Source organism: Rhinolophus sinicus, linkage group LG12 (assembly GCF_036562045.2).
Source record: "Rhinolophus sinicus isolate RSC01 linkage group LG12, ASM3656204v1, whole genome shotgun sequence".
NCBI lineage: Eukaryota > Metazoa > Chordata > Mammalia > Chiroptera > Rhinolophidae > Rhinolophus > Rhinolophus sinicus.
In genome coordinates, this window is record NC_133761.1 from 29,017,344 (window position 1) to 29,040,660 (window position 23,317).

Below are 23,317 nucleotides of genomic sequence, written 5' to 3' on the forward strand. Positions count from 1 at the left end.
GTGAGATAATTTTGTATCTTTTGTTGAATTCCACCTTTTTGGATGGATTGGAGGGAGGCTCATAAATAAAGGACTCAATTAGAAAATGAAAGTTTTAATATTTGGATATATACGGTAGTCTAACCAACTGTTCTTAAAACGCTCTGCGTTAAACAACCCAGGTGCAGTTGAAATTATAATGGCTTTTTATTTATTAATTAATTTATTTATCCCACTCAAGGTCTTAAGTTCTTGAAATTTTTATTAACTTTATATCACTCTTAAATTTGTTTTAAAATTATAATTGTAGCAATTATGTTATTTAAACCTTTTAGATTTTCTCCTGTTAGGATGGTTGGCATTTCACTTTTGACTAAAATCTCTAGGAATTGAGGGTGGGCTATTGATTTCTGGTATTTTAAGGTCCTCATCCCTTAGAATCAAATTGAACTATGCGTTGTGAATTTATAGGCTTTCAAGTGACAAAATCTAGGTGGTCTCTAATTCCCAACCATCATCTCTTTGGATATTCTACCACCTTGGGGCCATAACTGGAGCATCCTGGATGCTCTGGTTTTCTAACTTCATTACTAGTTGTGCCGATAGTTTCATTTTGCAGACAAAGGAAAAGAAGTCATAATAGCTTTGTTCTTCTTTCAGAGACTTTAGAAGACAGCTTTCCATTGACACTAGACCCTTCAGACCAGCCTCTGAAGGGAACCCGAGTGACGATCCTGACCCTCTGCCAGCACATCGTCAGGCGCTTGGAGAGAGGCTTTATCCCCGTGTACAGGCCATGCAACCAGTACGTACAGTGCATGCTGCTGCCACTTTACTGGCTGCATACCATCTTCGTTTCTGAATTAAAGTGGGTATTTTTAAAAAATGTCAGTTACTGGCAAGCCATCTAGTTGAGAACTGTAGAAGAGAGCTTATGAGGGAATGAAGCAGTGTTTGCTAGAAGGTAACTGTATAGCTGGGGATTTGTATGGTTTTCCTACCTATGTGTGGTTAATGATCTACCTAATAGGTTCCTTGTGTACTAAAGATTTAATCTGCATTGTATTTATTTGTACCCTTATTTGCACAAATTACTGTTACATTTTAAAATAGACTTTTTATCCGTTACCAAGTCGTAGCTAGAATACATGGCAAATAGTATACTTCACTGCTGGTAAGTATTGCAAGAAGATTTTTAATTTGGATGTTCTGTCAGTTTCTTTCATATAATATGAAACATAAACTAGTTGTGTTTTTTGTCTTTATGTAGAACTCTATGTACATGTTACAGCAAAAGATTAAAACAGAGAAATCCAATTATATTTCTCTCACTAAACCCTTAGCCTTAAATATAGGCATCTTTTTCTCTCTTCTTCCTCCTTCACTTCCCTCCCTTTCGCTTTCTTTTTTTCTACCCTAAATGAAAGAAATGTATCTGGTTCTCTGATAGGAAATAAAAACATGGAACTTGAGTATTGTATGTTTATTCATGAATATCAAAAACCTTACATAAAGGCTTGTCATTACAAATGTTAAACTAGCTTTTAACAAGACTATTGTAGTGCATGGACTATTCGTTTCTTACCCAACTTCTCTATAATTAAGCTTCTAGTGTATAAAATACCTCATTGGTTCAGAAATTTTTGAATTGTTATCTAAGTTGCTTACATTTCTTTGTAATTGGGGGGGGGGGGAGATTTAAAAGATTGCTGATTTAAACAAGCGGTTTTAGAGAGTAGGGCCAAATAACATTTATTTATCATTTACAGGCATTTGCAAGTAAAATCACTGGCATGTTGTTGGAATTATCTCCAGCTCAGTTGCTTCTCCTTCTAGCAAGTGAAGACTCTCTGAGAGCAAGAGTAGATGAAGCCATGGAACTCATTATTGCACATGGACGGTAATGTGTACAGCTGGGAAAGCATTTCAGTTTAAACATCAGCTACTTTATTATTAGGATGTGGGTGCCCCCAGATCTTAGAATGTAGACTATAAAGCAACATAAGACTTTAACTGGGTTTTTAGAGATGGCTTAAAATCCATGAGTGAGACAGTTGAGTTTCACATGTATTAGAAAGATAGAGTTTTAGCAGTCCCTTAGGTTCCAAACATCTTTTATGTACCTGGTATTTAGAAATTACTTGTAAGAAGTACATCTCAAATTCTCCGCCAGTATACTCCTCATGTCGGAAACCAAATACGTCAAGGAATTGGGGTCGCTGAGTTCTTGTCATAAGCATGAAATCAGGCCTCCTGATTTATCTTAATCCATTGCTTTCCATTGTGTAATGTATTTGTTTTAATATAAAATTTTTTAATTTCTAACAGTTAAATTATCCTTTTTCTAAGATGATAAGTAAAAGTAACATTAGGAAGCTATGTTATACTTATTCTGTGCCTTCTATCCTGGGGCTACTCTAATATAATATCTAGCTTAGGATTTCACGTGTTAATTATTTTAGATGAAAATCTCGTTTTTTCTTCCTAGTCATGATTTTAAATGAGGAACTTAGATTAGATATAGTCTAAGCACTGAAAGTAAACAGCCACTACCCTGTTTCAGAGCCTTTGAATGGTCCAAGCCAAAGACTGTTGCTAGAAGTTGATCTTTGTTATTACTACTATCTTCTCTAGACTTGACGTAGTTTCTTTATTCCATTTCCATGTCTCTGGAGGTATCAGCATACTGACATAGCTCAGCCTACTATAGAAAAAGTTGAGAGTACATTTTTGATAAAGATTTTTGTAAATATATGTAAGGTTTGCTAATTTAGTAGTGTTTTCTATGGAATGCAAATAATATGTTGACTACTTTCACCTGGTTTTATGGAGTGCACAGTGAATTTATTAATATTCTATAATAACACACTAAAAAATGCTTATTGTGATTGCTTTCCTGTTCAGAAAATGTTCAGAAAGCAATGTTCAGTGTTCGCCCTGAGCTTAAGTTTCAGCACCCCTATGAAAACTGCATTTGTTTTGTCTTAGCTTTCAGCGCATTATCTTGACTCATACATGTGGTATCTAGTACTTTTTTTGGCTTCTCTGCTCCTAGAACTGCATTAAGACTACTAAGTGTCCTGGATAATGTATTTATAAATTCTTATAGATTTAAATTCATGTTTTCTCTGTGTTAAATTCTAGAAATTTAAATTACCTAGAATGTGAAAGGCTTTTTGTTTGCTTTTAGGGAAAATGGAGCTGATAGTATCTTGGATCTTGGATTATTAGATTCCTCAGAAAAGGTACAGGTAAGGGAAATTTTGTATATGTGTTAATAATAAGCACTTGGAATTTAAGTTACAGAAGAGGAAGAAAGCCATATTTATGAAGAAACTATGTCTTTGAGTAAAATACTTGATTACAGTAAAGAAAAAAGCAAAGATAGATGTTCAGAATCAAGTAATAAGATTGGTTTAATTAAAGGCTCATTTTAACCCCACTCATCAGCTGCCTCCCTTTGAACACAGCCTGAATCAAGCTTTAGAGATGTCACGAATTAATAGCAGAGAAGGAGGGAGGCAGTGTGGAATCATAGAGTTTATTCCTCAAAGAAGCAGTGAGTGCCAAAGATGCGGACAAAATGTGGCATCTGGTACAGCAGTAAGGGAGGCTTAGTGTATAATGTATTTCATTCTTAAGCTACCTGAGAACTTCATTGCCAGCCAAGATGGAGCAAACCCTGTATTATCTTCTCTCTTTCATGCTTACAACTAAAAACTCTGCACAAAATACAAAGTGGAACTGCCTGAGATCCTGAAAAGTACACAATACCACACAGATTGGAAAGTCAAAACTTGAAAAATAATTGGTATGGCATTGTTTCAAGGAGGATAGTAAAGCTGGTCTGGTCCCTGTTATTCCATCTTAGCTGGAAATGCAGAGCAAAAGCTTTGCAAACTATAGTATAAACCACTGTCCAAGTCCCCGACTACCTCAAATGGTGAATATGCAGGGCAGACCCTAAACAATACAATAAAAGGCTTTGAAAACTTAATTGGTATTGGAACCACTGCACACAGAAGGTGACATTTCCAATCTGAACCTAGCCAGGTTGATTGCCTACTAAAGCCAAAACACATCAACATTCTCCATATTTTAATAAGACCCAGACTTTCACAACTGAATAAAGTATCCAAGATACTTTATTCTTGGATACTTCACTCAACATACAAAGAATCAGGAAAGACTGACCAATTCTCTTGGGGAAAGAACCAATAGATGCTGACTTCAAGATGACCCACTTGCTGGAATTATCAGAGACTTTGTATATCTCATGTTCTATGACAAAAAGGGAAACAACTAGGAATGGCAAGCTAGATGTTCTAAACAGAGAAATAGAAACTTTATGAGAGAATGAAAGGAAAATTTTAGAATTAAAAATACAATGTCTAAAAAAAAATTCACTCGATAGGTCAGTAGCAGAGTGAAGATGAGAGAAAAAAGGGTCAGCCATTATGAAGAGAGCTAGAAATCACCCATTCTGTAGGACAGAGAGAAGATTTCAAACGAACTGTTTCAGAAACCATATCAAAAGATCAAACATTCACGTCATTGGAGTACCCAGAAGAGGAGAAAGAGCTTGCTACAGAAAACTATTTGAAGAAATGATAGTTGAAACTTCCAAATTTGATGCAAGATATAGATTCATAGATTCAAGATCAGTGAACCATAAACAGGACAAACTGAAAGAAAATTGTCCAGACATTTGTAATCAAACTGCTGTAAAACGAAGCAGCTAAAGAACAGTGCCTAACACAGAGGGAAAGAATGACATGAAAGACCAATGTCTCATCAAAAACTGAAGGCAGAAGACAACGGACAGCATCCTGAAAGTGCTTTAAAGATTATCAATCCAGAATTCTGTAGTCAGTGAAAAAGTCTTTAAGGCATTAAGGTAAAAAAAAGTTACCAGTTTCATTAGGTGATTTTAATTAAATGAACAGAGAAGCTAAAGACTTAATATGCACAAGTTTTGTATATCACAGTTCTGAAAGAGTGAATTAAAAAGTTTGTTTACCTTTAGTATGTTATACACATTCATTTAAATAGGAATGTTGCTATACCTACCTGATTTCACTTTGAGTGATTTTAGTTCAAATTGTTTTGTTTTTAAAATTAATCTCGGGGCTTAATTTCTGATATTGTTATTAGGAAAACCGAAAGCGTCATGGCTCTAGTCGAAGTGTGGTAGATATGGATCTGGACGATACAGATGATGGTGATGACAATGCCCCTTTGTTTTACCAACCTGGAAAAAGAGGATTTTATACTCCAAGACCTGGCAAAAACACAGAAGCAAGGTTGAATTGTTTCAGAAACATTGGCAGGTAAAAGAACTCTAATCTTATACTTGCATTTTTTAAAAATTTGAATTTATGAGACTTCATAAAATACATTAGTTTTTAAAATGTGTATATGTTCTTATTCATACTGACTAGAAAAGAGGCCATCAAATTTCTCAAAATACTGTATGTATATTATATATGTATGTGAAAGGTTATGCATGTTCTAGAATTACTTTTGAATTTAAATATTATTTCCGTGTTTGTAGGATTCTTGGACTGTGTCTGTTACAGAACGAACTATGTCCTATCACATTGAATAGACATGTGATTAAAGTGTTGCTTGGTAGAAAAGTAAGTGATTTTAATGAATCTAACTGCTCTTACTATTGCAAAAATTTTCTTTTATAAAACAATTCTATACTAGCATACTGTTTATGGCATTAACGTTAAGTATTAAATTTTAAAGTATTATAGTCACTGTAAACCATTTTCAAGCATTTTCTTTGATTAAACCACTGATGAATGTTGTTTTCTATTAATAGAGCAATATCATTTTATGATGTGTTTTTTTTGTTTTTTGTTTGTTTTTTAATTATGACCCTATTAAATGTTCCAGCTAGAATATTCTTGTGCAGAGAAGAACAGGAATTAAAGCTCAGCAACACAGACGTGTTGCTATGTCGAGCCTTTAACAAGGTTTATGGAAAAGATCATGGAGTCAGATAGACTCAAGTTTAACTCAGGGATGTGATCTTCAGCAAGTTTCTGAATTCCTTTGAGCATCAGATTTATCTGGAATTAATCTATATTTCATGATTATTATCAAGACTAAATAGGATGGATGTGTATTTAGATTAGGACCAGTTGCTCGGCATAATCATTATTTAATAATTAGTGCTAGTTTATGCAAAATTATTTTGGAACTTAAAAAAATACAGTATTGGCTTTAAGTTTTTTAAAAATATAACACTGTTTAGAAAGATTTATTAAATTTTACCTCTTTAAATCAGTTACTATATATTTAGTAGAAGATTTTTCTTTATTTTAATATGCTGATGAATTCAGTAAAAATGTTTCTTTCATAATTTTTGTACAATTACTTTCTTAGGTCAACTGGCATGATTTTGCTTTTTTTGACCCTGTGATGTACGAGAGTTTGCGGCAACTTATCCTCGCTTCTCAGAGTTCAGATGCTGATGCTGTTTTCTCAGCAATGGATTTGGCATTTGCAATTGACCTGTGTAAAGAAGAGGGTGGAGGACAGGTAAAGCAATTATGTAGCTTTCTAATTCTGGCAAGAGAATTTGGTCTGTTGTGTTTGTCTTACATAGAAACAATTTAGATAGATAGGGGATCAAGAAATAGAGACACAAACACACAGAAAAAAGACACAGTAGGAGATTGAAACAGAGAGAGAAAGAGATCCAGAAACAGACTGACAGGCAGAAGAGATTTTTGTAGGTTTAAAATGTATGTCTTAGATACTTGTCAGATACAGAATTGTCTTTAGATTTAAAAAATTTAGGAAATTGTTTTATGAACTGTTATTACTGCTTTGACAAAATTGCTTTTACATGGCACTGCTACATTTTTCACAGGTTGAACTTATTCCTAATGGTGTAAATATACCAGTGACTCCCCAGAATGTGTACGAGTATGTGCGGAAATACGCAGAGCACAGAATGTTGGTAGTTGCAGAACAGCCATTACACGTAAGTGTTTTCTAGAAAGTGTTACTTGATCTGATAAGGCTATATATGTCTTCTGCTAGCTCAGAGTATATTCAGCTTGCATATAAAAGGTGAAAAATTTTAAACCAAAGTGACTTTATTTACAATGTAAATTACATCTGAATCAAGACCTATTGCTTTCTTTTGGGTGAGAACCACGTAATCATGAAAAAGTCAATTTGCTGGGAAAAAGTTTGGAAAGGATGCTTGTGGTGCTGAAATGACTATGGTTTTGGAGTCCAGTGACCACACCAGTTCTTTTGCTGACTCACTAAATGGACTCCTAGGGCTCAGAGGCAGTTGTACTCACAGGTATGGTTACTGTGGCAAAAGGACTCTCAGCCAGGGCAGAGTCTGGAGGCATCCAGGGGGACCTGGGTTGTCACAAAGAACACACTTCTCCAGTGTTTAAAGAAGCCACTTAAGAGTCTGCCCATGGTTTTTAATGGGAGGCCAGTCACCTAAGTATTTCCTGCCTGAACAACCAGCCATAGTGAAATGCAGACCCGCAGAAGAATGCACGTGTTTATCATAAATCATATTTGTACAAATAGTCTAGGAAAGCTGGCACAGCAGGGTTTATTGCCCTGGATATTCAAAACGGCCATAATGGTAATGTAGGGGACATTCCAAAAACCAAGTTCCCAGGTGCCAGCCAAGGGCCAGCCAGGCCCTTCCAAAGAGCAACATCAGAACTGCTACCTTAACTCTTTCCCCTTTTAGGGTAAAACGTTTATGTGGCTTTAGGACTGGTAGTGTCAAGTATTTCTGATCCCTGTGTGGGAATAAACGTGCAGGCTCTGGAGTCTTACTGTTAGCATTCTAATTGTGGTTGCACCACCCTCTCGTGTGTGACAATAGCAAACTACTTAAGTCCTTTGTGTCTTGGTTCCCTCCTCTGCAGAATGAGGATCGGATTAAATGAATTAATAATGTAAGGTGCTTAGAACAGTTGTTGGCACTTGGTAATTTCTCGGTAAGCTTCTAGGTTTTGGGCTTGTGTCGGGAGGTTTGTTTTTGTCATTGTCATATTTTTTCTAGGATGTTGACAGGATAGCACGTTTGACACATTGAAGCTGTTCTTATCTATTTAATGACTAGGCTGTTTGTTAGTAACACAATTTAAAAAATTATCTCAGTGAATGACTGGTATGCAGTAACACTGCTTCACTTTTAAAGTGAAGCCTATTCGTGGTGCTCTCACCCCCACCCCCCCACCCCGCCTCTCTTTTGAAATCTATTAATAAGAAATTCAAAATATAGAACTTAATGTTTTTCTCTCAGGATTTTCTCTCTGGTATTCTTGTTTTAGTATTAATGCTTTTCTCTCTATTATTCTTAAGAGGCTGCTAAAATTAGAAATTGGGCTTTAACAATAATAAACGCTACATGGAAAATAAAGTACTAATAGTAATAAAAAGGTAATTTTTGAAATTCTCTAGGCAATGAGGAAAGGTCTACTGGATGTGCTTCCAAAAAATTCGTTAGAAGACTTAACAGCAGAAGATTTTAGGCTTTTGGTAAATGGCTGTGGTGAAGTTAATGTGCAAATGCTGATCAGTTTCACCTCTTTCAATGATGAATCAGGTATGAAGTTTATGAAATGTTTATTTAAGGAATAAGCTACAGAGATAGTTTGGTCAGCATTTTCTGAGTTTCTAGTTTCTAGATATATTTACAGGGCTTGAGAAATGCTGTATTACTCCGGCACTTAAAAGGGGTTTTCATATGTATTTTTTAAGTTATGATTGAATGATGATGGCTTAAGCATTAGTTTAACTTTTTTTACTGCTTAATTTTTCTAGATTTTAAAGAATATGTGGTTTGGTATGACTATGAATACAAGTAAAAATTCTTTGTGGTGAGCAGCTGGGTGGAAAGGATTTGTATATACTAATTAAGAAAAAATAATCCGTGTGGTAATTCCATTGAACTTTCCTGATTCATGTCTCTTAAAATTCTGTAATTAAAGAATTTGATTGCGTGACAGTTGCTTTGTAGAGCTGGACCCAAAGCACACTTACAAAGACGTAAGAGCATACAAACACATGGCAAATTTAGAAAGAATAAAGAGAGGTAGTGACAATCCTCCTGAGATAACGTTTACCTTCAGTGCTTGGTTTGCTGCAATTCTTTTGAAAGTCCTGTGTCTAGGAATAGACTTTTTTGCTGTGACTATAATATAAAACACGGGGAGCTCTAAGAAATTCTTTGTGAAGGGATTATATCTAGTCCAAAATTATTGCATACATTGAAGGTACCAATTTTTTCCCCTTTATTTTTCATATTTTGCAAACAGCTTTAGCCAAATTATAGTAAGTTAAATTTGGATGAATTTTCTTGTTTTTCCTTCATGGTTGACAATATATATAGGTCACTGTATAATCATTTTTGTGCTACTTTTTTTTTTTTTTAAATATATATATATATATTATTAGTTTCAGGTTGTGCTACTTTTTAATATAGTTTTCAGTACTTCTGAGGTAAGAATTTGCCGCATTACAAATAAAAAACCTAGGAGGTGAAAGGAATATATCTAAATATGCTCCCAATATGATCCTCAGATCGGCAGTAGCATCTGAGTTTTTTAGAAATGCAGAATTTTTGGTTCTTCTCTCTTTCCCCAGACCTAGTGAATGAGAATCTGCATTTTAAAAAGATCCCCAAGTGATTTATAATCTCTTTAAAATTTGAGAAGCACTGGCTTAAGATCATGAGAGGAATCATGACTTACAAAGGGATTAAAGTCGTGGTTATCAGTTTTGAGGATGGCGGCTCCTTTGACTTGTCTTGGTCATCGTGAGTCAGGACTGACTAATAAATGCTAGAGGTTTTACATTGTGCAAATGGTCCTAGTTTCCTGTGTTAGGAATTAGACCCCCATCCTAACTAACATTTTAGTTATATATATATATATATATATATATATATATATATATATATATATATATATTATAATAAGCAATATTCTAAAGCTATAACATCTGATACAGTATACTGAATTTATACTCTTTATTCTTAGGAGAAAATGCTGAGAAGCTCTTACAGTTCAAGCGCTGGTTCTGGTCAATAGTAGAGAAGATGAGCATGACAGAACGACAAGATCTTGTAAGTGAAGTTTCACAGAATTTGTAGAAGACAATATAAAAATTTAAAACTGTGTAATGTAGCCTTTTGTTTTACGTTTGTAATGGTTGGTTATTTTAATTTTGGCTAAGGAAATTACAGAAGGTAAGAAATAAAACACAGTTTTGTTTTTTTGCTCTGTAACAGAGCACCTGAAGTATTAAGTTGTGAGCAGAGTGAAATACATCTTAGCTATTTATATGCCATCCTTAGTCCCAGAAGATAATACCAGCTTATTGTTGAGACATGTTTTTCCCCCTATAGTGTGTATATATGTTGGCTGCTTCTTTTATACATCCTTAATCCTTTTGACTAGTAGCAAGCCTTTGCAAAATTTCTGAATAGTGTCTTGCTTGCTATCTGTATACTATAAATAGAGTAGCTTAATTGTGGTACGTGGGTATTAAACCTATGATTTTAATATTATTACTTACCAACTTAGAAGCATAAGTTAGATAATATAAACTTTGATCATAGTGGAAAGTCTACCATAAAGTCAGTGATATATATGTCCAACTTCGAGAATATCAATAACCAAATCAACCTTTCTATTAATCTTGAAAGGGCTATCTCCACTAGACTTTCTCGTAGAAATTTAAGGGACATTCCTTACCCAGAAAACGCCAGAGAGCCTTTGTACTCACATTCCTCATGGTTCCCTGAGATACCTTCCCTGTTGAACCAGCCTTAGATCTCAGTAATTACTTCTAGACTCCTCATGGAATGTATAAAAATTACTCATTTCTAGATAATGTATAACCCCCAATTTTATTTGAGGAGAAATGGTTACTGTGCAGGAAAGCACGAAACTTGCAGTTTCACATTTACCTTCAATTTAGGCAGTAACTTATTTTGGGGAGGGGAGAGGGTCCTGCAGTTACTACTCCTTAATCTTTACATGCACACCTTCATCCCTCCAAGAACCGTCCATTATTTCTCCCATTACTTCAGTTGTTCAGCAGTCCTAGCCGTCACCTGGCTCTGTTCTTGGCTTAGCCATCCAGGTCATTTCCACTTAGTTTGTTCCCTAGGTAAATTCTATATAATTGATCCCATATAATTTCATATAATTTGACTTGCCAACCTTAGGGACCCTACCAGTGCCAATACCGTATCTGTCCCTGTTGCTTTCAGAAGTAGCTAACTAGCTCGTTAGGGTGACACACCACCTGTAGTCAGCCTTCGGATTCCAGCACCTTGTTTCCCTGAGACGGGCACCACAGCAGTTCTGTTAGTCAGTTCTTTCCATTCCTGTTTTTGGTAGGTCCACCTGGTATGAATTCTAAGGGATCTATTTTTATCTATTCCCTAGGTTTAATTTTCTACTGTTTTAAACCAGTACATCCTCTGTCCAGTCAGTCCAGTTAAATCTCACTGCAGTTTCTGCTTTAACTGGAAGAGAAACATGCTAACTCGTCAGTCAGAGAGAGAGAGAGGATGAGAATATCTCCCTCTATAAAGGCCTCAAAATTTTCTAACAGCTTTAATTTGTGAGCTTCATTCTTTAAATTCCTGTATTAAATCTTTTCTTAGGGCTTAATCAGTAATCAAGGTGTATTCTCTCTCTCCTCTTCCCTTTTCCTCTTGTGGGAAGGTCATCCTTCACATGTTATTGGTTTTATCCTGATATGTCTGAGGGGAAGAGCATTCTCCCTTGAATTATTAGTCCTACAAATTATAGGGTTTCTAGGATTATTGGATTTCTCATAAAACTATGCTTCAGGAAATAGGAAATTAGTTCATTTAGGTTTCCTAGTCACTGTAGGATATTGGATATATTTGTCTGTTTAGTTGTGCACTATAAACGCATTTGAGGCACTGTCTTACTATCACTGAAGAATGGTAGGTATGTATATATGTATATGGGTCAGTGAGGAATGGTACGTATTAATGAAAACAAATATTACAGGAAAGCATATCCTTAGTTACCATATTTAAGTAAAAAGGAAACTAGAAGTTAATATTTATCTGTTATACAAAGTAGATGTATAGTAAAACTCAGTGTTAATATAGCTTATTGCATGGATGTTGATGTTCTCCAATACTTACTATTATAAAATTATTCTGTAGCACTGAAATTACTGGGATTTTTTTTTGCTAGTAAAGTACAAAATAACTTTTTTGATAACCTCTGTGAATTTTTAATGTTTTTTGAGGGTATACATTGTGCATTATTTCCACTAAAAGATACTCCATGGATTTTACCCACTGGAAAGGCCCTTAGAGAACATCCAATCCAACAGTCTCATGTAAAAGATGAGAAACAGGACGTAAAACATAAAGTCACTTGTCTACATATCTGACATATCTGACACTTTTTTCTCTTCTGACCCTGAACCTTTCCTTTTCAGTGCAAGAAATAAATTTAAAATCCAGTTCAAAATCATACCTTTTTGTAGGTTTTAATGCAAGAATGTGGCTCTGTGTATGTATTGCCAGAATTAAGCACTGAATGTTTATCTGTTAAAAGCCAAATTGTAATTATTGTTATTCCTGTTTAGGTTTACTTTTGGACATCCAGCCCATCATTACCAGCCAGCGAAGAAGGATTTCAGCCCATGCCCTCAATCACAATAAGACCACCAGATGACCAACATCTTCCTACCGCAAATACTTGCATTTCTCGACTTTATGTCCCACTCTATTCCTCTAAACAGATTCTCAAACAGAAATTGCTACTCGCCATTAAGACCAAGAATTTTGGTTTTGTGTAGAGTATACAAAGTGTGTATTGCTGTGTAATACTACTAGCTAATTTTGTAGATTTTTTCCATTTGTCTATAAAAGTTTATGGAAGTTAATGCTGTCACACCCCCGGAGGTACCTTAAAGAGATTAAATGCAAACATTCCTGAGTTTGTAGCATAAAGGCCTGAGGAGCGCTGGCAACATCTAACTGTAATGGTTTGCTAGTCAACAACTTCTGGGTCTAACCCCAGCCAAAGATGACAGCAGAACAACATAATTTACACTGTGATTTATCTTTTTGCTGAGGGGAAAAAATGTAAAATGTTCTGAAAATTCACTGCTGCCTTTGTGGAAAGTGTTTCAGCAAAGGTTCTTGTATAGAGGGAATAGGGAATTTCGAAATAAAAAATTAAGTATGTTCTGTGTTTTCATTTTAACTTTTTTTATGGTGTTTAATTTGTGGTTGGCTGCAGTTGTGTATCATGTATATGGAACTTGTAAAAAGTTCTGCACATTCAGATCTTAGAGATGAAATCACCTTTACCTATAAAAACCACTTTTATCGCGGTTTATTTTGGCTGCATTGAGCTCTAGGATATTAAATGATATCACTAATATTTTGCATGTAATTGTTCATTTGAGTGAGGGCACTTTTTTGTACATATGATGGGGCCAATGCACAATACTTTATCACAATCAAGTTTTTTTTCTTTGTATCCTTATTTCAGTGAGCAGGCAGGAAGTTACTGCACTTCAGTTCTAACTAGACATTTGTACAAAGGTATTTCAGTTATGTGAACTCAGCCTGGGCACTTTCTGATAACTGTAAAATGTTTTATAAGATCATGATTATTGAAGATACATTTTGGGAAATTTTAAATGTTCGTGAGCAGCTTAACTACTTTTGTATCTAGCCTTTTTTAAGTATCTTGTTACATTTACTTTTTTAAATAAAGAAATTACAGAAGAAATGTCAAGTAATATTGAAGAAACAATAGTTTTTATTTTATGTAGTTGTACATTTTAAAAACTAAGGGCAATACACTAATAAGGTTATGTGCATAAAAATTTTTGGTTTATAGAACTGAAAGTTTATATACACATGGACTATAAGAAACAAGAAAATCAGTCCACATTTTACAGTTAGCAGAGAATCCTGAATGGCACAGGCCAGGCCACCTTTTCTTTTTACAAATGGGAGAAGTGAAGTGGGTCCCTTACTTGGCATAGGAAGTTAACTCACTTATACTTAATAACTAAGTGATCAGGTGTTTTTTGTTTTTTTAAATGACCCATTAATTAGGACCAACATCTCTAAATTCTTTACCCAACTGTATAATAAGGAACACTTTTCTTCACAAAGTCTTCAATAAAGTGACTTAAACTAGTTACTTCACACAAAGAAAATGAGAGAAATTCTCTGGAATCTCCTACCTTTCAGGTCCTTCATAGGACTTCTGGCCTTCGGGATGTTTTTCGTGTTCAAAGGCACTACACTTTTATTATATAACTTTCTTCAAAGACTGAATCATATGATATTCTCAGCCCTGCTGACATAATATTAAAAACTAAAACGATAGTGAAACTCATTGTATTACTTAAAACTTACACAACATGCTGTATTAGATTTATGTAAATTAACCAAAGGTTATTTTGCCATGTGAGACATTGGTTTTTATGTCTAAATGCTATTTCTGAGTAAATGAAATAGTAATTAGATTAAGAGCTGATTATCATTGATGTGTCTGAAAAAGATAAAATTTATATATCACCTTAACTTCTGTATGCACATTATGGGATTGATAAAATATGAAATGAGAACAAACGATATGATTAGGACATTTGAAACCCTAATTGTGAACTTATTTTTAATAGTTACTGAGAGAATGAAAAATATTTAAAATAATGCAAAATGTCTTAAGTCTTCCTAAATCAAGATTTTGGTTAAAATGCTTTTAGAAATATTAAAAGCAGAGTGAGTCTTTTTTTTTTTTTTTTTAAGTAAAGAATAAAATGGTTCTAAATGTAAAATAAAGTCATGTAAAATAAAAATTCTCTTTTGATCTTGTTTAGTGATTAAACCTAACAGAATGAAAACAAATTTAGGAAGAGAAGACCAAGAATGAACTTTGCTGAGGGTTTTCCAACTTCTACTTTTACTTTTTTCCTAAATCATCTGAATATCAAGACACCAGCATTATGGCTTACGGGGGGCAGACTTGAGAGGGCTTTTAAAGAGTATGACATCACTATTTAGTACTCGCCCCTAAACATTTCTCTCCTAAAGATACTATTTTAGTCAGCCATTTCTAGGTCTAAAGTCAAACTGAGATATCGTCCCTTGAGGCAGCCCTGCTCATGTGACTGTGTAAGATTCTCTTGTGGAGCTTGTTAATACAGATGTCAGTCACATTGTGATTCAGTGAATCTTAAGCAGAGGACAGAAATCTTTATTCAATAAACACCATTCTAGGTGACTGTGAAACACTGTCCAATGAGCATTACTATTTACTTCCAAACATAAATTACCCTGCTGGTAAGCTCCCTAGACCCAAACCTTTCCAGCTTACACCCTATGGAAAGGTACTTCTGTTAATCACCCAGTCTCGACTTAGGGTCTTCCTCCTGATAAAGGGCCGGTTGGAAGTGCCTTCAATAAATTGCCTGAATAGTTACTGAAAATATTTTCAATGTTTACATTAACCTAAGTAGGTAGGCGTGAACTTACAGGTAATTCTCTACATCATTTGATTAATGTAGGAATGTATTTCAAATGATTTTATTCATGTTAAGATACCTTAAATATAAGGAAAGGTATATTACCTCTAAAAAAAATAATTACTGGATTGTTATGAGTTTGCAACATGAAGTTTCTCTTAATGACTAACTTTTGTTAGTACTGTGTGCCAAGGCAGTTTGTCAAGAGCTTTACGTGTATTACGTCCATTTTTTCCTAATAGGAACTTTTACCATCCTCTCAGACAGGAAACGGCACAGGTTAAACAACTTGCTCAAGGTGACACAGCTAAGTGTGAAGTGAGGTACATCTCCAGGCATTCTAGCGCTTGCATTCCTAAACATTGCTCTGTACTGTTTTGTGGCAGGTATGATTATAAGCGAGTTAGTCATTAAAGGTTCTGATCACCCAATTCCAGTATCAGGTGGGGGGTTCCCCCCACACCACCAAGCAATGGTCTGACATCAGCTGGGTGTTCTACAATTCAACTCCATTCTGACTCTACCTGGAGATAGCGTGTTTCCCTGAAAATAAGACCTACCATGAAAATAAGCCCCAGTTAAGATCGTCAGCCAGACAAGCGCATTCAGTACATTATATCGATGTTCTAGAAGATGACATGACCATTTGAATAAATAGATTGTTGTACGTGAAAAACGATCCCCTGAAAATACGCCCTAATGTGTCTTTTGGAGCAAGAATTAATATAAGACCTGGTCTTATTTTTGGGGAAACAACGGTAGTATCACCTTCCACAGGGAAAGGACTCAATCCCACAAGACCGGCCTCCACATCATATGCCAATTACAAGCCCAGGTACATCTGACTGACCATGATTCCCTCCTTGGGTTTGATTAATTTACTAGCGCAGCTCACAGAACTCAGAAACATTTTACTTACTAAATCACCAGTTTATTACAAAAGGATCTAACAGGAACAGCCAGATGAGATACATGGCATAGGGCAAAGCATGAGGAAAGCACGGAGCTTCCATGCCCCCTCCAAGCATACCACTCACCACATCTGCATGTGTCCACCAACCTGCAAGTTCTCTGAGTCCTGTCCTTTTGGGTTTCTATGGAGTCTTCATTACATGGGCACACTTGATGAAATCATTGGCCATTGGTGATTGATTCTACCTTCAGCCCCTCTCCCCTCCTTGGGGCGGTGGTGGGGGTGGGGGTGGTCAAGTTCCAACCCTCTTGTCACGTGCTGTCCTCGGCAACCAGTCCCCATCCTTAGGTGTATTCCAAAAGTCACTTCATTAACTACAAAAGACAACTTTATTGCCTTCATCATTTAGGAAATTCCAAGAGTTTTAGAAGCTCTGCCAGAAATGGGGACAAAGACCAAACATTTATCATAAATCACAATATCAGTCTATCCCTGGTCTTCAAACATGGATCCCTTACAGGAAGACAATCATAAAGGTCAAAAGATAATGGTACATTATGAGAATCCCATTCAGTCAGTAACTATCCAGTCCATCATCGTATCATGAAAATGTCTCCCAGGGCAAGGCCACTCAGGTTTATAGGCTTCCATTGGATCATGTCAGGTTCCAAGAGCAAGAGTGGTATCAGCGATGTACGGCTTCACCCAGCATCTGGTATAATAGAGCTAAGGAACTAGCATCTCTTCCTCTGAGCCTCCTTCAAGGTGTTAATGTAATACTGGATTTCCCTAATTACATATTTACTCATTCCTTTACCCATAGCTACTATTTTTCCTTCTTTCCATATATACCCAAACTTTCCCACCTTTAGAAGGGACATTAGGTTTGGCCGCAGTGCTTGTCTAGTAATACGAGTCTAGCAAGTCCCTCCCACTTCTCTGCAGATAAGGTAAGCTTACACAGGTGCAAGTTACTTGGCTGTTTTTACCACCAGGCAATATAAGTGAATTCACTGTGAGCCCAAATTTGGCAGAGGGGGTGAAGGCACATCTTGTCCCATCAGACCCTTCGGAATTGTGACACAAAGTTTAAAAGCAGTTTCTCACTTAGGAAACAGCCCTGCTTCCAGCCCCTGTAGTTGCAGCAGCATGGTCCTATGACCACTGCATCAAGTAGAAGAAAAAATGTTGATGTGGGGAAGAAAGAATATCAACAGCTTCCTCACCCCACTTTTCCCCAGCTCCCACAGAAAAATCTGTTCGGTAGGGAGACTCCTTTACTCCCACTTATATTCAGGTTGAGTGTGGGCACATTCACGGTGTGTAAGTCAGTCCTTCATGCCTTTGATTCCCTGTTTTGACGACCACTGTTTTAACTGTCCATTCCAATTCTCTGTCAAACTGACCGAGGAGATCTCTGCTCACTGTTGGACACTCTGGGCTGCAAAGCATGTATGCTTCTTGGTGGGAAGAAATGACAGCTGGCCATCCAAATTGGTGCAGTATCTTCTGTTGTGGTTTTTTCATAATACTCGGCATTTGCATCTACCACTGGGCGTGCAAAGCCCAGCACAGAGTCAGTGCCTATTCCTGTGAAACACCCCTTTGTAGCCCCCCAGGGCTACCAGCATGAGTCTGACTTGCCAGCTATGTTCAGGGCCCTCCCACCAGGCAATCTGCCACATGGCCACCTGCAGTCTCTGTTCTTTCTTGTTGGCAGACAGAACAGCTTTTTGTGCTTCAGAGGTTGCAAGAGGGATATGTTTAGATTTCCGTATCTGCACTGCTGCAGTGCCCCCATATCCATTCATTTCATGGACGCAGGTGGCCATCTCAAGGGAGCACATGGGGACATCTGCTTATTGATTCCAGTCACCTTCCATACGTGAAGGAAGTTCGGATGGGCATTGACATGTCCTACTTTAAGGCACCCCTCAAATTTCCATAGGGCCATGCCCCATATTGGCATCCCTTTAACAGGCCAGGTTCCACTGCCTTTCTGCCTGACCATACGACCAGGCCATTGGCCACTGCCCACGAGTCAGTAAAAACCCAAACATAGGTGCTTTTATCATGGTTCAATTCTTTCATCACTGCTAGAGAAACAGCATGCAGTTCCGCTCACTAGGCTAGTCTGTTTTTACCATCTTGATCAGAATGATGATCTCCCAGATGGTACGTTGTCCATTCACTTTGGAATTGCTGGCCACAAACCAAGCAGCTCTTTGTCCGTCAGCTGAGAGCTGTTTATAGGGACTATCCAAGGGACATTAGAACCCAGCAGCAGCTCAGACAGTTCCGGAGTCAGTTCTGGGGGAAAAGAGCCTCCAGCACGAGCCTGTAGAAGTAATTTCCATTTTATTATGGAATGTTTCTGGTCACTGCCATCCCCATTAGAGTGTGTCTTCGATATCAGCTGAGATATGAGTATCTCAGGTGTCAAGATCATGTTACACCCTTCAGTCATAGGAGCAGCTTCAGTAAATAACATCAGATAGATAGTAAGGTAGTAATTGCCCCTCGGATGGAAGTTCTCTTGCCCAAAGTCACAGTACCTAGTTGTCACTGGGAGGTGCACATAGGCTCTTGCCATAAGCCCCAGTCCATACTCCACAAAGGGCTCCTGCACAGAGGATTTGTCCCGACCATGTGGCAATCTTACTGATTCCCATTTAGCACGTCCAATTAACATTGCCTGCAGGGTGGATTTACATGCCTTCTCTTTTACAGTACAAGGTAGGTGAAATGTTACTCATTAAGATACAACATCCATCCCCAAAATACCATCAGGTAAAAGAGATGCAACCACTTCACATAAACCCTGTTCAAACAGACCAATTCTCCTACAAACTTTTACTGTAATTCCACCGACTCTTAGTACCTAACTGTAGCCTCCATTAGGACTTCATCAACAGGTTTTGGTTTTACACTAGGTAGGGAAAGTGTGGAGGAGACTCTTCCATAGTGAGTGCTGCCTGACCTGCCAGCTGGGCCTGAGGCAGAAGGGGGAGATTGCTGACTGCAGACCTCCCTTAAAGACTGTCTAATTGTAATCCATGTTCCTTCTGACAGAAATCAGCAACCCTCCCCTGCCTCCCACTATGTGTTGGTTCCTGGAACAGGTTGTTGTCCTGATCTGGTCAAGCACGTAAAGTAGTTTCGCACACCTGGTAGCATTAACGCCGTATATACCAGTGCTTGTGACTATCCCCGCCCCCCACTCTCCCCTACACACTTCTTACCCTATATAATTCTTTGGCACCTGCCAAGCAAGCGCAGGGATCCATTTCGTCTTGCAGCTACTCAAGACATGCCTCGTGTAAGTTTCCTATAATAAACTACGTTAACTACCAGACTGCAGTGGCCAGCCTGTTCCTTCTGTCTTTCCCTTCCCTCCGCTTATGGAGGTCGACTTTTCAGTCTCCGGCCTTTTCTCTGGATCTGCAGGGAGCAATAGAAAGTGTTCTCCAGTCAGACATAATATCCATTCCCATAATACATACAGGGAAAGGAAACACAATTTCTTTACATAATACCTGCTTAAATATTCCAACTTTCATAATCCCATCAACCACTACATTTTTACGTCCTTTCAGTCTAATTGCAAGAGGAGTCAGGGCTTCACCAATGGGTTTGGGTTCCACAAAGGCTGTATGCAGATGTAGAATCCTCTTACTCCCAGAGATCTTTTAATTTAATTACATTTTACATATTTAATTTTTTACATTTGCTCTCCCTATTAACTTTAAACATCTTCAGGAAACTTAATACATACTGCCTACTATGGCCAGACACTGTTATAAGCACTGTAATGTGTATTTGCTATATTATTTAAGATTATTCAATTCTTCTATAAAAATGGAAAGAAATTAAGTATGGGAACAAATAGCTTATAAGACACAAGGAGATTCATAAGATAATGTTAAATATAAATAGTAAATAAGTTATTAACCTGTGAAGCATGTTTAAGATAGAATCAATGGAACAAATCGGTGTTAAACATAGATAAAAATAACGGAACAAATGAGAGTTATCATAGCTAGAAAGAGCTGGAAGGACTAAGTAAATCTTAAGTATTCATAAGGTAAGGATGGTGTCACTTTCAGATTGACAACTATGTTATCCCTAAATCAGCCACAAATTGGTGACATCCATTTTGATCCCACATGTGCTCTTCCCAAGAAACACAGGTAAAGCTCACAGCTGCTCAGCAGCCTCATACGCATATGGCAAGGTACAGCTGGACCAGGCCTGCTTCCTCCTGCAGCTCTCCAAAAGAAGAAATGTGTGTTGGCTCCACTTTTTGTCTGCTGAGACCACTTGCACGTGTTCAATTCTAGTTTTCATAACTACACCATCAGCCAGGAAGGCTGATGCAGCAAAGACAGGATATATGAACATTGAGTAACATTACGATTTGGATAATACAGTCCCTCTACTCCCTCCCTTCCCCACATCCTATCTTAAATGTGTTAGCTACCCCATCGCTTTCCCCCGATGTATGTTTTAAAGTAATTTAATATCAAGCAACTCAGTTTGATCTGAGCCTTTCTGTTCCATGATCACTAGGTTGGCCTGATTAGTAGTGTACTTGGAAGCTACTATTATCATTTCCCATCCCAATAAGTGTTTTACAAGTAATATATTATTAAATCCACAACAACAATCTTATGAGGAATGATTATTATTATCCTACAGATGAAGAAACATCGTCTCAGAGAGGTTGCGTAACTTGTCCAAGGCAGCACATCCAAAAAACAGGAGAGTTAGAATTCATGCCCATGATGATATCGCTCCAGGATCCACATTCCTTTTCACTGAGTTCATTAATTTTTTTTATTTTTAATTATTTATTTATTTATTTATTTAAAAAAATTTTTATTGGTGAACAGTGTATTTTTTCCAGGACCCATCAGCTCCAAGTCAAGTCATTTTCAATCTAGTTGTGGAGGGCGCAGCTCACTGGCCCATGTGGGAATCGAACTGGCAACCTGGGTGTTATGAGCACCGTGCTCTAACCAACTGAGCCAACCTGCTGCCCCGTTCATTCATTTTTATATCTTCAATACTGAATATGACACCTGACATATATTTAGTATACATATTGTTCGATGACTTTAAATGATGGGATCTTGGCTCTTAGTTTGCTTTCTCATAGAATTTACTTAAGTATTATTTAAAGTTAGTATGTAAAAAATTTTACTCTGCACTTGACCCCTAGTAGTTGCCTAAGAAAGGATAACTCTCACCCCCAACTCTAGGGGAGGTTTTAGAAAGAGCTTTCAGTCATTTTCAAAGCTGAATTTTCCATCCTATTTACCATACTGCACACAGTTATCCACAAAACAGGTGCATGTTGGTCGCGCTCAATATTTCAGCTTCAAGCGTTTTAAATCTTGCATCTCATTTTTGGTAGACCAAGCTATTTTTTTATTTTTATTTCTGTCGTAGTTATCTTTAGATAGTTTCCCTGAGAGACAGGTATTAGTAATTCAACCAAATTATTATGACAGCAGTAGCCACTCACTGCCTACTGCCATTACAGGGGAGAATTTCCTCTCTCCAGGACTTTAACTTTTGGCCTCGAAAAGAGCATTTAGCAGGGAGACGGCAATCAACTACTTTCCAGCTCGACAATCTTGGTTATTTATTCTGAGTGGGTTTTTTCATCTGTAACGGAGGGACATCGTTAGCGCTCCCTCATAGAGATGTCCTGACGATTAAATGACAATTCACACCAGGTGCTTAGCTGGTGCCTAACACTTTGTAAGAGCTCAGTCAATATTACTAAAAGCTTAGTTTGTTGAGACAATTTCAAGGAACTTTCAAAGTACTTTTGTGAATTATCTTCCCCCTTCTCCTCACTCTCAAGCCCCACCTACTCCATGCACCGCACACTTTTCTCTCGAGTACTTCTTTTCCGGCGCTTACATACAAAACAAGGCAGCTTTTCCTCCTGGTTAATTTGTTAACAGTACGGTTTTCCTTTTTCACCAAGAATGTGTCTTTTCCCTACCGCCAATTCGCACACGGATAGCACTTTCTCCTTGTCTCGTCCTGTGTGTGGTCCTACCACCACCTGGCAGTCTCTCGGAACAGGCCGAGTTGGCGCGACATACCGTGTTCCTGAGCACGGCGAGAGCTGCGGGGAATCGCGACCTGGAGAGGGGACCTGGACTAGCGGGCCGAGGAGCAGAGCCGGGAGCCAATGAGGCCAGCGGAGCCGGCAGAGTCTGGGCGAGCTTCTCAGGGGTGGGGCGGGAGGCGGGCCCGGCACTGTGGATGGGGCGGGACCTGCTGGAGTAGGCGGGGCCTTAACGGCGTGGGCGGGGCCGGCAGAAGCAGTGAGGCGGGGGCGGGGCAGTAGAGTCGGTGCAGGGCTGTAGGAGGCGGAGCGAGTTCCTCCGGGCGGGAAGGCGGGGCTGGCGCGGGGGAGTGGGAGGGCCGGGCCGATTGGGAGAGGTCTCTGCAGCCGGGGGCGGGGCGAACTCCGCAGCCTAGTGAGCCACCTGAGTCCTGTGCTAGTTGGAGTTGGCCTGCAGCGCTCGGTTGCCGCAGCTCCAGTAGCACTGGCGGAGCCTGCGCGATGGGCGACTCGGAAAGGCCGGAAGTGGCCAGGCCGGAGCAGAATGAGGTAAACATCGCTGCCGCTTTCTCTCCCATCCCACAGTCACGCCCAGCCTATATAGTTTGCAGGTTGCGTCAAGGACCTGCAAAGTGCAGGACCGCTGTAGGAAATTTTACCCATTGCCATCGGAAACCCTGTGCAAGCCGGGCCTCGGGCCCTCGCCACAGCCTGGTTTGGTCTTTGCTAGCGCCCGGGGGGGCCGTCCCCAAGGTGGGGTGAGGAGTGAGCTGGGTTTCTGCTCCATTGCT

General features: G+C 38.2%; 2 protein-coding genes and 1 long non-coding RNA gene across 9 annotated transcripts in view; 2 read left to right on the forward strand and 1 right to left on the reverse strand.

Moving 5' to 3' along the window:
* UBR5 (ubiquitin protein ligase E3 component n-recognin 5) overlaps positions 1–13,228 on the forward strand; it is a 143,154-nt gene extending 129,926 nt beyond the window's left edge. For all 6 annotated transcript variants that reach the window (XM_074316762.1, XM_074316763.1, XM_019717463.2 and 3 more), the window contains exons 50-59: positions 640–784; positions 1,749–1,879; positions 3,170–3,230; positions 5,134–5,309; positions 5,534–5,618; positions 6,376–6,531; positions 6,866–6,979; positions 8,440–8,584; positions 10,020–10,105; positions 12,625–13,228. In XM_074316762.1, the coding sequence (XP_074172863.1) occupies positions 640–784; positions 1,749–1,879; positions 3,170–3,230; positions 5,134–5,309; positions 5,534–5,618; positions 6,376–6,531; positions 6,866–6,979; positions 8,440–8,584; positions 10,020–10,105; positions 12,625–12,837 (1,312 nt within the window). In that variant the 3' untranslated portion in view covers positions 12,838–13,228. The remainder of the gene's footprint in view (positions 1–639; positions 785–1,748; positions 1,880–3,169; positions 3,231–5,133; positions 5,310–5,533; positions 5,619–6,375; positions 6,532–6,865; positions 6,980–8,439; positions 8,585–10,019; positions 10,106–12,624) is intronic.
* A 3,583-nt stretch (positions 13,229–16,811) lies between these two features.
* On the reverse strand, positions 16,812–22,703 carry LOC141567853 (uncharacterized). Its single transcript, XR_012490749.1, has 3 exons — positions 22,561–22,703; positions 19,684–19,882; positions 16,812–18,779 (listed from the first exon to the last, which is right to left on the reverse strand). It is a non-coding gene; the product is annotated as an uncharacterized LOC141567853 (long non-coding RNA).
* Positions 22,704–22,853: 150 nt separating this feature from the next.
* RRM2B (ribonucleotide reductase regulatory TP53 inducible subunit M2B) overlaps positions 22,854–23,317 on the forward strand; it is a 39,862-nt gene continuing 39,398 nt past the window's right edge. The window contains exon 1 of one of the 2 annotated variants that reach the window (XM_019710964.2): positions 22,854–23,075. In XM_019710964.2, coding sequence (XP_019566523.2) covers positions 23,028–23,075 — 48 coding nt within the window. In that variant the 5' untranslated portion in view covers positions 22,854–23,027. The remainder of the gene's footprint in view (positions 23,076–23,317) is intronic. The other variant, XM_074316280.1, reaches the window with a different exon arrangement.